This window comes from Salvelinus alpinus, chromosome 27 (assembly GCF_045679555.1).
Source record: "Salvelinus alpinus chromosome 27, SLU_Salpinus.1, whole genome shotgun sequence".
Classification (NCBI taxonomy): Eukaryota; Metazoa; Chordata; class Actinopteri; order Salmoniformes; family Salmonidae; genus Salvelinus; species Salvelinus alpinus.
Window position 1 is genome coordinate 23720857 of NC_092112.1, and position 15790 is coordinate 23736646.

The following is a 15790-nucleotide window of genomic DNA, read 5'->3' on the forward strand; positions in this document are numbered from 1 at the left end:
GAATTGAAGGCAGGCAGCCAATAGTCTCAAATAGGTTTGAAACAGTCTATTCCAATTTGGTAATGATCTCTGACTGACACATTTTCAGAAATGTTTTATTTTTACTGTCAAGAAACACAAAGCACGAGAAAAGGCAGTGTAACAAAATTGTAGAACATTTTTTAAATTTCATAGACAGTACATTAAACACTTTCCCTGTATCTTCTCTAGAACACAAGAGCACTAATGAATTGAACATAAGGCAAAGGGGCTTATAAAAGTTTGCAAATCACATGAAAAAAAGTAAATGGATCACTAAAGCTGCATTGTGTTTTACACCAACACACATTTATAACAAATAATAACCCACTTTGGCTTCCCAATTAAAGTCTCCTGTCCTCTCTTATCAACTAATACAGTACTTACTCTTAAAAGCATATTAAGACTTTGTTTCTTATCAATATAATACAACTAGTCTATATGCAGTCCACCAACACATGTAACCATTCAGGAGTCAGTTAAAGCATCTCTTCAGATTGGTACTGCATATGAAGCCTAAGTATAACACATTTTTACACAGTCACCCCAACAGCACTATAGTTTACTGCTGCACCAAGATAATACATAGAGTACACAGAGCATAGTATTAACCACCCAGTATTACAGTTTTCCTTTATTATAATTTTTTTTCCACAGAAAGGTAACACCAAGGACAGATTGTGCCATTTCTTCAAGAACAATGCTCTTACACAAAATCAATACAGGGGAAATGTTTTACCTTTAAGGGCATCTAAAGTTACTGTTATTCAAATGCATACAGCGAAACAAAACCAAACTGAATGTTTTATGTATTATACACACACTAATACCATGAATACTTGACATAATGGATTATTCGGAATTTCTCTCGGGAGACAAACACTGCTGGGACTGTTCAACGTTGCATTTCAGATCAGATTTGAGGTAAGGACACACAAAAACAAAATGTAGGACATTATTTGTGGGGCTTGAAAGGTTTGTTACTACTCTAAAGAGTTATTAACTTACATTGAATGATGCACTTACAGTATAGGGGGTTCAACTGGAACACCAATTACCTATCTATCTACATAAAAAAAATAGTGGTCTTCACATAAAACAATATGAATGTGCTTTAATCAGCACTGTATGCTGACAGATACCTACACAATTGGCAAGTCACATTTTCCACACACATGTACAATAATCCACGTAAAGAACAACGTTCAAATGTAGCCAAGTTACTTACAGAGAGATACTGTGCTTTTACATTCCCATGGTTTCTATCAATGTGAGCGTGATTTCCTGTGCTCTAGGGATGATTGGCGTGGTTCAGGTGTGGAACTACAGGAAAGATGGAGGCACATTCCTCCCCACTAGGCTGAGGAGGGTGAGGGGCGACTCTGGGAAGAAGGACTCTTTAAGACGACTGACTCTGGCATTTCTTCAGCAGGGAATCTGGAGGTCTGGGGTAGTAGCCGGTGGTGCAGGGTTTGTTGGGAGAGAACCTGGGGAACTTGTAGTCCAGAGGGAGATCTATGGAGGGTTGAAAAAATTTGTGAATAATACGACGTCACATCAACCAGTTTGGCCTGCTTAGCTGAGACAGTAGCTTTGCTAAAACCAACCTTCACAAAAAGGTACAGAAAATATTCCAGAGACACTTCTCAACAAGAATAGGGAACGGGTAGTAGAGGATATCTGGGGTCAAATGCCTCTTCAAACGAACAAAGCACGCCTCTCTCAAGACAAGACGCTACAGTAGTTAGGTAGGCCATTACGCAACACAAGAGTCCCCATAGCTCTCTCCTCCCTGTACCTGCAATAGACTCCACACTGGGGATGGCCATTGTGCTGTATTTGTGGATGCTATGGCAGCACCAGGTGAGTTTTTGGCTCTCCTCATCCCCTCCAGGAGTCTTGTGTGCGTCCACAAAGTAGGATCCCCACTGTTCGGATGGCGCAGAGGGAGCCTTCATGCCCTGGTCCTGAAAGCACATCACACGTGCTAATAAGGGAGTGATTCTCTGACCAGACAGAGGGAATGAATCCTACTAGGAGGGAAATTCATGAGTAATGATGGATCCACTGTTTTTTAACAGGAATTTCAAAATAAAAAGCTGTGTGGAGTTAGTCTAAAGTTTTCATGTCACCTGCACAAGTAGGGAAAATGCCTTTCTTGTAAGCTCTAAACCCAACAATGCAAACAATGTAATGAATAACATAGTAATACTACAAATAACAAGGTAGAACAGAAACACATAAGAAATGAAAATAAGAAATAAGAAGAAACGAGAAAGAAGTTATATACAGGGCCAGTTCCAATACCAGATTTACAATGTGCAGGAATACTGGAGTGATAGAGTTAGATATGCATGTACTGTACCGTATGTATGTACTGTAAGGTGACTAGGCATCAGGAGATATGATAAACAGAGTAGCAGCAGTGTATATTATGATTGTATGTGAGTGGGTGTGCGTGTGCGTACAGTCAGTATAAATGCATGTGTGTGTGAGCAAATGATGAAGTGACTGTGTGTGTGTTGGAATAAAAAATAAAATACAAGGGTCAACTCAGATAGTCCATTTAGCCATTTTGCTAACTATTTAGCAGTCTTATGGCTTGGGGATAGAAGCTGTTCAGGAACCCGCTGGTGTCAAACTTGATGCACCACTTTGGTTTCAGAGAAATCAAATCAAATTTTATTTGTCACATGCGCCGAATACAACAGGTACAGATAGACCTTACCGTGAAATGCTTACATACAAGCCCTTAACCTACAACGCAGTTCAAGAAATGGAGTTAAGAAAATATTTACTAAATAAACTAAAGTTAAAAGAAATACAAGAAAAAGAAAGTAAAACAAGAAAATGATATAACGAGGCTATATACAGGGGGTACCGGTACCGAGTCAATGTGCGAAGGTACAGGTAATTGAGGTAATTTGTACATGTAGGTAGTGGTAAAGTGACTATGCATAGATAATAAACAGCGAGTAGCAACAGTGTGAAAACAAGGTAGGGTCGGGGCGGCAATGTCAATAGTCCGGGTGGCCATTTGATTAATTGTCCACCAGTCTTATGGCTTGGGGGTAAAAGCTGTTAAAGAACCTTTTGGACCTAGACTTGGCGCTCCGGTACCACTTTCCATGCGGCAGCAGAGGGAACAGTCTTTAACTTGGGTGACTGGAGTCTTTGACAATTTTTAGAACCTTCCTCTGACACCGCCTAGTATATAGGTCCTGGATGGCAGGAAGCTTGGCCCCAGCTTGGCTACCCTCTGTAGCGCCTTACGGTCAGATGCCGAGCAGTTGCCACACCAGGCGGTGATGCAACCGGTCAGGATGTTCTCGATGGTGCAGCTGTAAAAAAAAATTGAGGGTCTGGGGACCCATGCCAAATCTTTTCAGTCTCCTGAGGGGGAAAAGTTGTTGTCATGCCCTCTTCACAACTGTCATGGTGTGTTTGGACCATGATTGTTTGTTATGTGGACACCAAGGAACTTGAATCTCTTGACCCGCTCCACTACAGCCCCGTTGATGTTAATGGGGGCCTGTTAAGCACTCCTTTTCCAATAGTCAACGATCAGCTCATTTGTCTCGCTCATATTGAGGGAGAGGTTGTTGTTCTGGCACCAAACTGCAAGGTCTCTGAGCTCCTCCCTATAGGCCGTCTCATCATTGTGAGTGATCAGGCGACACTGTTGTGTCGTCAGCAAACTTAATGATGGTGTTGGAGTCGTGTTTGGCCACGCAGTTGTGGGTGAACAGGAAGTACAGGAGGGGACTAAGCACGCACCACTGAGGGGCCCCAGTGTTGAGGATCAGAGTGGCAAATGTGTTGTTGCCTACCCTTACCACCTGGGGGCGGCCCGTCAGGAAGTCCAGGATCCAGTTGCAGAGGGAGGTGTTTAGTCCCTTAGCTTAGTAATGAGCTTTGTGGGCACTATGGTGTTGAACGCTGAGCTGTTGCCGATGAACAGCCTTCTCACATAGGTGTTCCTTTTGTCCAGGTGGGAAAAGGCAGTGTGGAGTGCGATTGAGATTGCGTCATTTGTGGATCTGTTGGGGTGGTATGCGAATTGGAGTTGGTCTAGGGTTTCCGGCATGATGGTGTTGTGAGCCATGACCATCCTTTCAAAGCACTTCATGGCTACCGACGTGAGTGCTACAGGGGGGGTAATCATATAGGCAGGTAACCTTAGCTTTCTTTGGCACAGGGACTATGGTGGTCTGTTTATAACACGTAGGTATTACATAATTGGTCAGGGAGAGGTTGAAAATGTCAGTGAAGACACTGGCCAGTTGGTCCGCATATGCTTTGAGTCCACGTCCTGATAATCCGTCTGTTGGCCAATAATACGGAGGGTAGTGGTGGTTTACCTACTCGCCGGCAAATTCTCACAAGGCACTCCGCCCTTCTCCCCCTTTATCTCCGTCTTTTCTTCACATGGATGACAGGGATTTGGGCCTGGTCTCGAGAGAGCAGTATATCCTTCGTGTCTGACTCGTTAAAGAAAAAATCTTTGTCCAGTTTGATGTGAGTAATCGCTGTTCTGATATCCAGAAGCTCTTTTAGGTCATAAGAGACTGTAGCAGCAACAGTATGAACAAAATCTGTTACAAACAATGTGAAAAAACTAACAAAATAGCACAGTTGCTTAGGAGCCTGTAAAACGGCAGCCAACCCCCCCCCCCTTCTTACTCATCCTTATCAGTGCCATTTGTCGGTCCAACATGTTAATCTCTAAAAAGTGCTGAAAGGCAGAACATGCCTTAAAAACAGGATGTGGTTAACAAGTACAGACTGTTATCAGATCAAACTAGAGGTAGCAGAAGACACGTATGCATCTAAATTACTCAACTCTTACAGATACTTCCTTGAAATGTGATTCAGTTCATCTGGGAGAAAGGGCATTGCGTAAAAAAAAAAACTGTTGCTACTTTGTCCCTCTCTTGGTGAAAAGTGTGATGGAAGACATTCTTCTGAATAATGACGCTTTTTGACTTCCAACCAGACTTGGAGACAGAGTTGAATGCTGAGAAGATCTGTTTATGTTAGAAGTCATTCATAAGATTAAATGAATCCACGATCTTTCACGTTAAAAGAACGTAGATAAAAGATCAGCTCCGAACTCTGAGCCATGGAAACATTCTGGCTTCTTCTGCACTAACTACTTCTCCCTCTTCTCTAGTTTATATCTTCTCTACACTGAACCTCATAATATATCATTAATAAGAGGCAACGTGATGCACAACATTACATACAGTAGCCTACTCATGTGGAAATTTTTACCAGATATTGAGGGACAAATTGTAACCAAAAGGAATCTGGGAGAAACATGTCATTCCAGGCAGTTCTCTTAAGAGTGTTACATACACTCTGGCTGCAGCAGAGCAAAAGAGAGATGGAGACCAACTGGAGCTTCCAGGAATATCTATTAAATGAGGCAAATACGTTTTAGAAAGGAAAGGGAAGTAGAGAGAGAGAGGCTGGGTGGGAGATAAAAAAAGGAGAGTGAAGTGAGTGAAGGGGTGAGACCGAGAGAGAGAATAAGAGGGAGAGATGGGGGGGAGGGGGACAAAAAGAGAGGGAGAAAGGACAGAGAGAGAGAGAAGAGGGTGGAGGGGGAGACAAAGAGAGAGGGAAAAGGGAAAAAGAGAGAGAGAGAGGTGGAGGTGTGAGTCTAGGCGGAGACAATTTGTCCATCTACAAGGCCCAGTGCTCCAAACGTGGCACAACCTCCTCAGTCAGTCCCTTCAGATGAAGGAGTCATCTATCCTAGTGGTGTTTTAGCCAAACAAGGACATTCCTCTCATTGCTCCTGGCAACAGATATGCTGACTCATCTAACTTCTCTACTGTCTGGAACAAAACATCCTCCATGGCCTGGTCAGTGAGGGAGAGGGCAGCACTGGGTGATATTGCATCCTGGTCGTACGGATTACTTCATAGTTTCCTTCCTAATAGTACGTCAGCTTCCCTAAAATGTTTATTTTCTGACTTTACTGTACTCACACTAGGCTTATTCTGAGAAATACAGACTCACATAAACTTGTTTTACAGGTTCCTCCTTTAGATGTGAAACTGTAATAATATGAAACCGCCACGGTATACTTACAACAATGCAATTGCAGAACGTCTTTTGATAATGCTCCAAAATGAACACACGCACATTCTCAGACACACATGCTACATTGGGTATATTTTGGCACTGAGCCAATGGATTGGGGGTTGGGAGAATATGTCTTTTAGGTAGCAGGGGCAAGGTGGGCGAGCACATTAAACGGAAACAACTGCTGGTGTGAACTTACCTTAAACTTTCCCTTCTTCTCCTGAGGCTCCACTTGGGCCTCGTTGGTCTCTGCTGCGTCGCTCCTCGGGACGCACTCTCCCTCCATTTCCTCCACGATCATCACAGTCTCCCACTTCCCAAACGTGCTAGCAGGGAACATGTCCGACCGCATGCTATCCCCAAAGTACACCACCTATAGAGGGTAGGAGACAGGACATAGACAAAGAATGAGGCCATTATCTGAGCAGCTGCTCTGTAAATTAAGTAGACGTTTCATAGAGTAACTACTTCTTTATGAGATTTGTAAAGGTTCAGTTGTAAAGTGCTGATAAAATAGCAATTTGGCTGGATTTGTTTCAAAGGGGGCATTCAGTCGTAGTCGAATTCAATTACGCTGACATGTCTTACTGCCCCTAGGGCAAACTAGACCAGACACGATGTGGCTGCAAAACTCATCATGTCTCTTTTGTACTTTTGCTATGGCTGGAAAGAAAAACACGTTAAGACAGGCTTAGCTGAATGGCATACCTCAACTGACTGGCAACCCCTTTCCTGACATTCAAAACCCATTGCAACAAATGTATATAGTTGTATGCTTTGCAACTCCAATGGAACCTAAGGGTTAAGAAGAGTGTCAGAGGGATTAGAGAACCACTAGGAAAAACAAACAAGAATTCTGCCATAATGGAATCAGCTTCAGCACATCATCAAACCCTGACTTCTTGAGGGGTTATTTTAAGGAGAGAATAAAGGTTATTACACCAGGCCACTGAGGCCAGTGTTCTATAAGGATGATACTATTTTGGTGCTTAAGACACACACTTAAAGAGTCCTTCACACAGCTATCTGTGTGGAATGCAGAGTGGTGTGTATGTGTTTGTTTTGGAGGCAGGCAGACACCCACTAAGAGAAGGTGGTGAGGGAGGAGTGGAGGGTCTCTGTTCATGTGGGCTGCTGGACTCACTCCGCAAACCCCCTCCTCTTCTCAGGCCCTTTACAGTGTCTGTGACCAGGTCTTGCAGTTACACGCATAAATAAACAGGACAGCCAGCCGGGGACTAGGCTGTGGAGCTGTGAGCTGGGCCTGTGGATCTCTGGAGCTGGGCATAGGTATCAGGTTTTCAGAGAAACTGGCCACAGAGAGCGAGAGAGAGAGCGAGAGAGAGAGGGCACTGCTGCGGAGTGCACCAATCGTTTTTCATCTCCCCACTGCAGGCAGAGGCATCGGATCAGTACGATAAATATTTACAGGCCAATTCCAACACAGCGGCAAAACATTAGAGAGAGACTTTCATGGGGCTCGCTAGATGCAAAACACAGTTTCATAAAGCTGGGACGAAAACCGCAACGTAATTTAGGTTTCAGCTACAACAAGACTGCTCTTCTGAGGACTCTTTCCCCTGAAGATATAACTTGCTACAGTCTGCAGCTCCCTCCTTTTCCCTAGGAGAAAATTAATGTCAGCCTGACAGCATGGCCTTTCCCCTGGGGAGGAAACAGGGTGACCAGAGCCCATTGTGCTCCACTGTGTGGTGCCTGGCTGGGACAGACAGAGCCTCCCAAATGCCACCTTGTTCCTTATGTAGTGCACTACTTTTGACCACGGCCCTTAGGGGTGCCATTTGGGACGCAGACAGAGAGGAGGGAAGGGGAGATCGCATATCTGACATGAGAGGACTATATCCATGTTACTTAGTCCCCAATCCGATCATTACAGCAGCTTTGCTCATACATGAAATTGTAACGACACAACAGAACTTTTAGAATGGTTAAATGTGTCTGGGGGCAGAAAAAGGTCTGAGATTCCAGATAGAGAGAAGTGAGTGGAGTACGCTTACTACAACAAAATGACTCACAGAGGAAAATGAGTGCCATTTGAATCATTGACTCATTGAGTCTGTATGAGCAGGGCAGCTCAGTGTCTAAGCTTTGATCCTCCATGTCGCAGCCAGACCTGTGCTCACTGCTACAGGGGACTGTAATCTGCCCTGAATGCCTCCCATTCAGCCGGCCGGCATTAAGTCCTGTCAGGTGAAAGTGAGGAGAACCCAAATCAGACTGCCTCAGATCACCGTTAGTGCTATCCGGGATGCTTGGGACATCCCTACCCTGAACCCTAACCGGAACCGGAACCCCTACCCATAAACCCCAACCTAACCCTTACCATAACCATTTTAAATCTCAACTTCAAATGGGGGTATGGACATCCCAAGGATCCCGGATAGCAATTACCCTCTGGTTACCCCAGAGGGGCTGCCTTAAAGCTGCCATAAGTGCAGGTTGTGGAGGTTGACACTGCATTCCTCGAGCGCTTTCTCCACGTGGCCCGAGAACAGAGGGGGCATTGAGCACTCCTGGCCGGGTGGGAGGGGTGGAGGAGGGGGAGAGGGAGGGGAGGCTGAGGACGTGGATGATGGGCGTCCCTGGGTGCACAAGTCCGTGAGCCGGAGCCTTTCCTTAAAGCTGAGAGAGGGCTCAAACAGGGTCTCGGAGTGAGAAGAGCTGGCTGCCTGCTTGTTAGAAATCGTATAGGCTGTGTACTCTACAGTAAGGGCCTGTTAATCACAGACCCTCTCAGCAGGACAGGCAGCTCTCTGGGCTGGCACTCTAGCCCTGTTGACACTTATGCCAAGGTGTGCACGGCCATGTTTCCCTCTCCTTCACACCGGTGTGAATAACCCCGAGCTGATTTATAGAGGACGTCAGATCTCTGTGCGTCTGCCAGGAATGGAAGCTCAAAGCAAACCTACACTGCTTTGTGGATAAACATTTTGACAAAAATCCCAGGATAATATGGAAGTGATGTGGTTACTTGGATATATACTGAACAAAAATACAAACACAACATGTAAAGTGTTGGTCATGTTTCATGAGCTGAAATAAAAGATCCCAGAAATGTTCCATATGCACAAAGTGTATTTCTCTCAAATTGTGTGCACAAATTTGTTTACATCCCTGTTAGTGAGCATTTTTCCTTTACCAAGATAATCCATCCACCTGACAGGTATAGCATATCAATAACTTGATTAAACAACATGATAATTACACAGATGCACCTTGTGCTGGGGACAATAAAAGGCTCCTTTAAAATGTGCAGTTTTGAAACAACACAATGCCAGAGTCTCAAGTTTTGAGGGAGCGTGCAATTGGTATGCTGACTGCAATAATGTCCACCAGAGCTGTTGCCAGATAATTTAATGTTCATTTCTCTATCATAAGCCGCCTCCAACATCATTTTAGAGAATTTGGCAGTATGTCCAACCGGCCTCACAACTGCAGACCACGTGTAAATGAGCCAGCCCAGGACCTCCACATCCGGCTTCTTCACCTGTGGGATTGTTTGGGACCAGCCACCCGACACAGCTGATAACTGGGTTTGCACAACCAAAGAATTTCTGCACAAACTGTCAGAAACCATCTCTGGGAAGCTCATCTGCATGCTCTTCATCCTCACCAGGGTCTTGACCTGACTGCAGTTCGGCGTCGTAACCGACTTCAGTGGGCAAATGCTCACCTTCGATGGCCACTGTAATGCTGGAGAAGTGTGCACTTCACGGATGAATCCCGGTTTCAACTGTACCGGACAGATAGCGTCGTGTGGGTGAGCGGTTTGCTGATGTCAACGTTGTGAACAGAGTGCCCCATGGTGGCGGTGGGGTTATGGTATGGGCAGGCTTAAGCTAAGGACAACAAACACAATTGCATTTTATCGATGGCAATTTGAATGCACAGAGATACCATGACGAGATCCTGAGGCCCATTGTCGTGCCATTCATCCACCACCATCACCTCATGTTTCAGCATGATAACGCACGGCCCCATGTCACAAGGATATGTACACAATTTCTGGAAGCTGAAAATGTCCCAGTTCCTTCACGTCCAGCATACTCACCAGACATGTCACCCATTGAGCATGTTTGGGATGCTCTGGATCGACGTGTATGACAGTGTGTTCCAGTTCCCGCCAGCAACTTCGCACAGCCATTAACTTCTTATGGCTGGGGGCAGTATTGAGTAGCTTGGATGAATAAGGTGTCCAGAGTAAACTGCCTGCTACTCAGGCCCAGAAGCTAAGATATGCATATTATTAGTAGATTTGGATAGAAAACACTCTGAAGTTTCTAAAACTGTTTGAATGATGTCTGTGAGTATAACAGAACTCATATGGCAGGCAAAAACCTGAGAAAAAATCCAACCAGGAAGTGGGAAATCTGAGGTTTGTAGGTTTGCCTATCCAATATACAGTGTCTATGGGGTCATATTGCACTTCCTAAGGCTTCCACTAGATGTCAACAGTCTTTAGAACCTTTTCAGGCTTCTACTGTGAAGGATGAGGGAATGAGAGCTGTTTCAACCAGGTGTCTGGCAGAGTGACATGAGCTCACTCAGGCGCGCCCCCGTGAGAGGTAGCTGCGTTCCTTTTCGTTTCTAAGGAATTCTCCGGTTGAAACATTATTGAAGATTTATGTTAAAAACATCCTAAAGATTGATTCTATACATCGTTTTACATGTTTCTACAAACTGTAATGGAATTTTTTTACTTTTCGTCTGGCCTGCGCGTCATGAATTTGGATTTTTGAACTAAACGCGCGAACAAAAATAAGGTATTTGGACATAAATTATGGACTTTATCGAACAAAACAAACAGTTATTGTGGAACTGGGATTCCTGGGAGTGCATTCTGATGAAGATCATCAAAGGTAAGTGAATATTTATAATGCTATTTCTGACTTCTGTTGACTCCACAACATGGCGGATACCTGTATGGCTTGTTTTTGTGTCTGAGCGCCGTACTCAGATTATGGCATGGTGTGCTTTTTCCGTAAAGTTTTATTGAAATCTGACACAGCTGTTGCATTAAGGAGAAGTTTATCTAAAGTTCCATGTAAAACACTTATCTTTTATCAATGTTTATTATGAGTATTACTGTAAATTGATGTGGCTCTCTGCAAAATCACCGGATGTTTTCGAGGCTGAACATAACGCGCCAATGTAAACTAAGATTTTTGGATATAAATATGAACTTTATCGAACAAAACATACATGTATTGTGTAACATGAAGTCCCATGAGTGTCATCTGATGAAGATCATCAAAGGTTAGTGATTAATTTTATCTCTATTTCTGCTTTTTGTGACTCCTCTCTTTGGCTGGAAAAATGGCTGTGTTTTTCTGTGACTAGGTACTGACCTAACATAATCAGATGCTGTGCTTTCGTCGTAAAGCCTTTTTGAAAATGGACAATGTGGTGGGATTAACAACAAGTTTATCTATAAAATGGTGTAAAATACTTGTATGATTGAGGATTTTAATTATGAGATTTCTGTTGTTTGAATTTGGCGCCCTGCACTTTGACTGGCTGTTGTCAAGTCGATCCCGTTAACGGGATCTCAGCCGTAAGAAGTTCAAGAGGAGTTGGACAACATTCCACAGGCCACAATCAGCAGCATGATTAATTCTATGCGAAGGAGATGTCTCACGCTGCATGAGGCAAATTGTGGTCACACCAAATACTGACTGGTTTTCTGATCCCAGCTCCTACCTTTTTTTAAGGTATCTGTGACCAACAGATGCATATCTCTATTCCCAGTCATATGAATCCATAGATTAGGGGCGAATTAATTCATTTCAATTGACTGATTTCCTTATATGAACTGTAATTCAGTAGAATCTTAGAAATTGTTACATGTTGCATTTACACACATCAGTGTATTTATTACACAGCTTGTTAGTTATTTCAAAACATGATCAGTAGAATTTCCTCTTGAAGGATAAGAAAAGATTAAACCAACTAACCAATCTATCAATCTTACCTTGGGCTCAGGATTGCCAGTCATGGTCTTGAGCAGCTGGTGGAGGTGGGGCCAGTTGCCTTGAGAGTACCAGCCAGGCTTGTCCAGGGATGGCAGCCCTTCGCTCTCCTCCACATCATTCACTACAGCCAGGAAAAAGACAACAACCACAAAGTCACCACACAGATCGATTACACCGTTCAACGACATGAACATACACGACCACACCGCTTAGCACACAACTACAACACCTCTCTACCTCTCCACAACATAACTCAACACTGGGCCCACAAGCAAATGTGACTCACTTCAGGAAACTAGGCGTATGTCGCGTGTCCCTACTTCACAGGAGAGGCATTTGTACGTAAACTTTTTTTTAATCAAATGCATTTTTGGGGGGGCAGAAATGCATTCTGGAACATTTCATGTGCCTTAACAACAAACGTGTATGCCATCTGTAAATATGAATACAATTGTGAAATTACAAGCCTAGTTGGTTTAGCCACGGAAAAAGGCAGGAACCTTTCCACTAGCCATGACTGGCTGAGATATTGGATGGGCTGGACATGCCAAGAGATTAGTTCGGATTTGTCTACCATGTAGCACACTTCTGTCTATAACATGAGCTGGTCAGTATGTGTAGGTAATCTTTTATAACGCAGATTTTTTGAAAGATATAATGTAGAACTGCAAAAGTGTTGTTCTCCACTTTCTGGAGGACCGAGTTTTGAAATCAGTGGAATGCCCGGTGGAATTAGAGTACGATAGCTAAGGAGATGGAGAAAATTCTGTTGTTTGATTGCAAATACGCAGAGGGAGTTGAAAAAAGAACACACAGAAGGCTGTTGTATAAAACACCTGTATCCAGATTACATCTTCAAACTAAGGGGAACCATGGCATCCGTGACAGATAGGGAGAAGCGTCCATCCATGTATATGGGTAAAATAGTCTAGCTAGCTACATTTTCAGATGTTATATGTTTCTAATTTTGGTAGTTTAGTTAAAGCGTACTGTTAGCTGGCTGGCTCGCTAGCTAACGTTACGTGTATGATCTGTGTAGTAATATTATAAGTATCTCAGAGCCATTTGCATTGCTAGTTATAGCCTAATGTTAGCTAGCTAGCTAACATTGAACCTGGTTGGTTAGCTACCTGCAGATTCATGCAGAGTAGTAACGTTAGGAGTTGGGATTATGGTTCTTTGTTTAGCTAGCTAGCTACATGTCTAAACAAAATACTCTACTATGCAAGTAACCATTTCACTACACCTTCTGTATCCTGTGCATGTGACAAATTAACTTTGATTTTATTTGATATAGTATGTGTTTACCAGAGATGGTAATGAGACCTGCACCAAAGTCAAATTAGGATATAACGTTAGGCCACTGAGACAGTGTCCACATTCTAAGATTTCTTTGGTAGAATGCCCTGCTTATATTTCGACACACTTACAACCATAAGCTATTTTCTGTAATTGGCTCGCCATTACCTTGCAAATAATGATCTTGTTGTGAGTTTATTTTCCTGTAATAATGAAGACCGTGTCAAGCTATATGATATGGTCATTATTTGAACTGGCTAGCCAGCTAACTTAACATTAGCTAGCTGGCTAACAAGCTAGAAACGACCCAAAACATTGTTTAGAAAGTAGCTTTTAGGTGCCTAGTTTGCTTGATTGACATATCCTAAATTCATTTTTAAAATGGGTGGATTTATTTACTATTTTGGTCCACGAGGCCGCTGATGTCATGCAGCATGTACTTTTTGTGTTTAGTACATGGCCTCACATGTGAATCCTTAAAGAGATGGGTGGGGGCTAAGGCTTAAGAGAGTGTGTACGGTGCTAAATGGGTGTAGACTAAGATGAGCTCTCCAGTAGGTGTACCAAAACATTCAAGGGCTATTTTCTCAAAAGTGAGGTTACAAGTTCATCAACTTTCAAAGCAGAATTACTTTCCAATTGTTACTCAACTGTAGTGTATGATATACCATTTTCGAGCTCAGTCTTTACTTTTCCGATGTAAAAAACACAATTTCAAATTTTGCTACATAAGACCGAATTGAGCCAGTCGGTAAAAAATATGGATTCTAATAATATATGGATACTTTCATATACATAATTTGTGAGGGATAAAAGTAACTCATTTAAAATAGATTTTTCACAGGTGCCTAATTGGAGCTACTGTACTTCCATGACTATGTTTACTAAACAGATATAGTGCACTACTTTTGAACAGGGCATATAGGGCTCTGGTTAAAAGAAGTACACTATGTACTTCTTTTAACCAAATGGCACCCTATGTACACTAGGGTGCCATTTGGGACAGACCCATGGAGGCTCGTCTACTTCCTCCTTTTTCAGGCACTCACTCACAGAAGTCACACATTATACAGGAAAGTGTGTCAATGACCTCATGGAAGCATTTACAGTTCATAAATAACACCCAATGATCTTTCCAGACTTCAGGAACCACGTGGTTTATGTCTTATTGCTCAACAACAGCCAAGTACTTTTCACTAAGAGAAAAAGTCTGTATCTATAGTCATTCCTGATTGACTGGAGGGTTTTTTGGCTTCCTTGATTGGGCTGCTGCTGGTTAGCAATAACCACAGTCTGTTTCAGTTTGTGCAAGGGGGTAGTGGAGCAAAGCCAATATAAGATACAGAGAAGCTGGAATCTAAACTGCACCACACAATTCTCACAGCATTACTCACACAATAGTAACTGCTGGGAGGGAGGCCCCAGAAAGTTCCTTGAAAACAAATGGAATGTTTAGCTGAACTCAGTAAAAGAGCTTAGGCCTACCGGGAATCTCCATTGAGTAAATATAACTGTATAAACTTTGTTATTCATATTGTGTTTCATCTTCAAAGTCTATGTGCCTGGCTTAACTGATTGGTGCTTAAGACCAGCAGCAGGAAAACCTCTACTTTCATTTGTTAAAACCACAGCCCTTGACAAAGTGGGCTGCAGGTTCAAATCAAATCAAACTTTTTTGTCACATGCGCTGAATTCAACAAGTGTAGACCTTACTGTGAAATGCTTACTTACAAGCCCTTAACCAACAGTGCAGTTCAAGAAGAAGAAAATATTTACCAAGTAGACTAAAATAAATAGTAACACTATATACTGGGGGCACCGGTACCGAGTCAGTGTGCGGGGTTACAGGCTAGTTGAGGTAATCTGTACATCTAGGTGGGGGCGAAGTGACTATGCATTGGCAACAAACAAACAGCGAGTAGCAGCAGTGTACAAAAGGGGGGGTTCAATGTAAATTGTCCGGTGGCGATTTAAAAAATTGTTCAGCAGTCTAATGGCTTGGGGGTAAAAGCTGTTGAGGAGCCTTTTGGTCCTAGACTTGCCGTGCGGTAGCAGAGAAAATAGTCTATAACCTGGAGTCTCTGACCATTTTATGGGCTTTCCTCTGACACGCCTATTATATAGGTCCTGGATGGGAGCTTGGCCCCAGTGATGTACTGGGCCGGACGCACCACCCTCTGTAGCGCCTTACGGTCAGATGCCGAGCAGTTTCCATACCAGGTGGTGATGCAACCAGTCAGGATGCTCTCGATGGTGCAGCTGTAGAACCTTTTGAGGATCTGGGGACCCATGCCAAATCTTTTCAGTCTCCTGAGGGGGAAAAGTTGTTATCGTGCCCTCTTCACTACTGTCTTGGTGTGTTTGGACCATGATAGTTTGTTTGTGAT

At 43.3% G+C, this 15790-nt stretch overlaps 1 protein-coding gene across 1 annotated transcript in view; it reads right to left on the reverse strand.

Annotated features, from left to right (window-relative positions):
* Nucleotides 1–79: 79 nt before the first annotated feature.
* Nucleotides 80–15790, reverse strand: part of LOC139556214 (5'-nucleotidase domain-containing protein 1-like) — an 89999-nt gene continuing 74288 nt past the window's right edge. Inside the window, exons 9-12 of the mRNA XM_071369853.1 lie at nt 12104–12225; nt 6311–6484; nt 1817–1985; nt 80–1533 (exon numbers count right to left, since the gene is read on the reverse strand). Coding sequence (XP_071225954.1) covers nt 1418–1533; nt 1817–1985; nt 6311–6484; nt 12104–12225 — 581 coding nt within the window. The 3' untranslated portion in view covers nt 80–1417. The remainder of the gene's footprint in view (nt 1534–1816; nt 1986–6310; nt 6485–12103; nt 12226–15790) is intronic.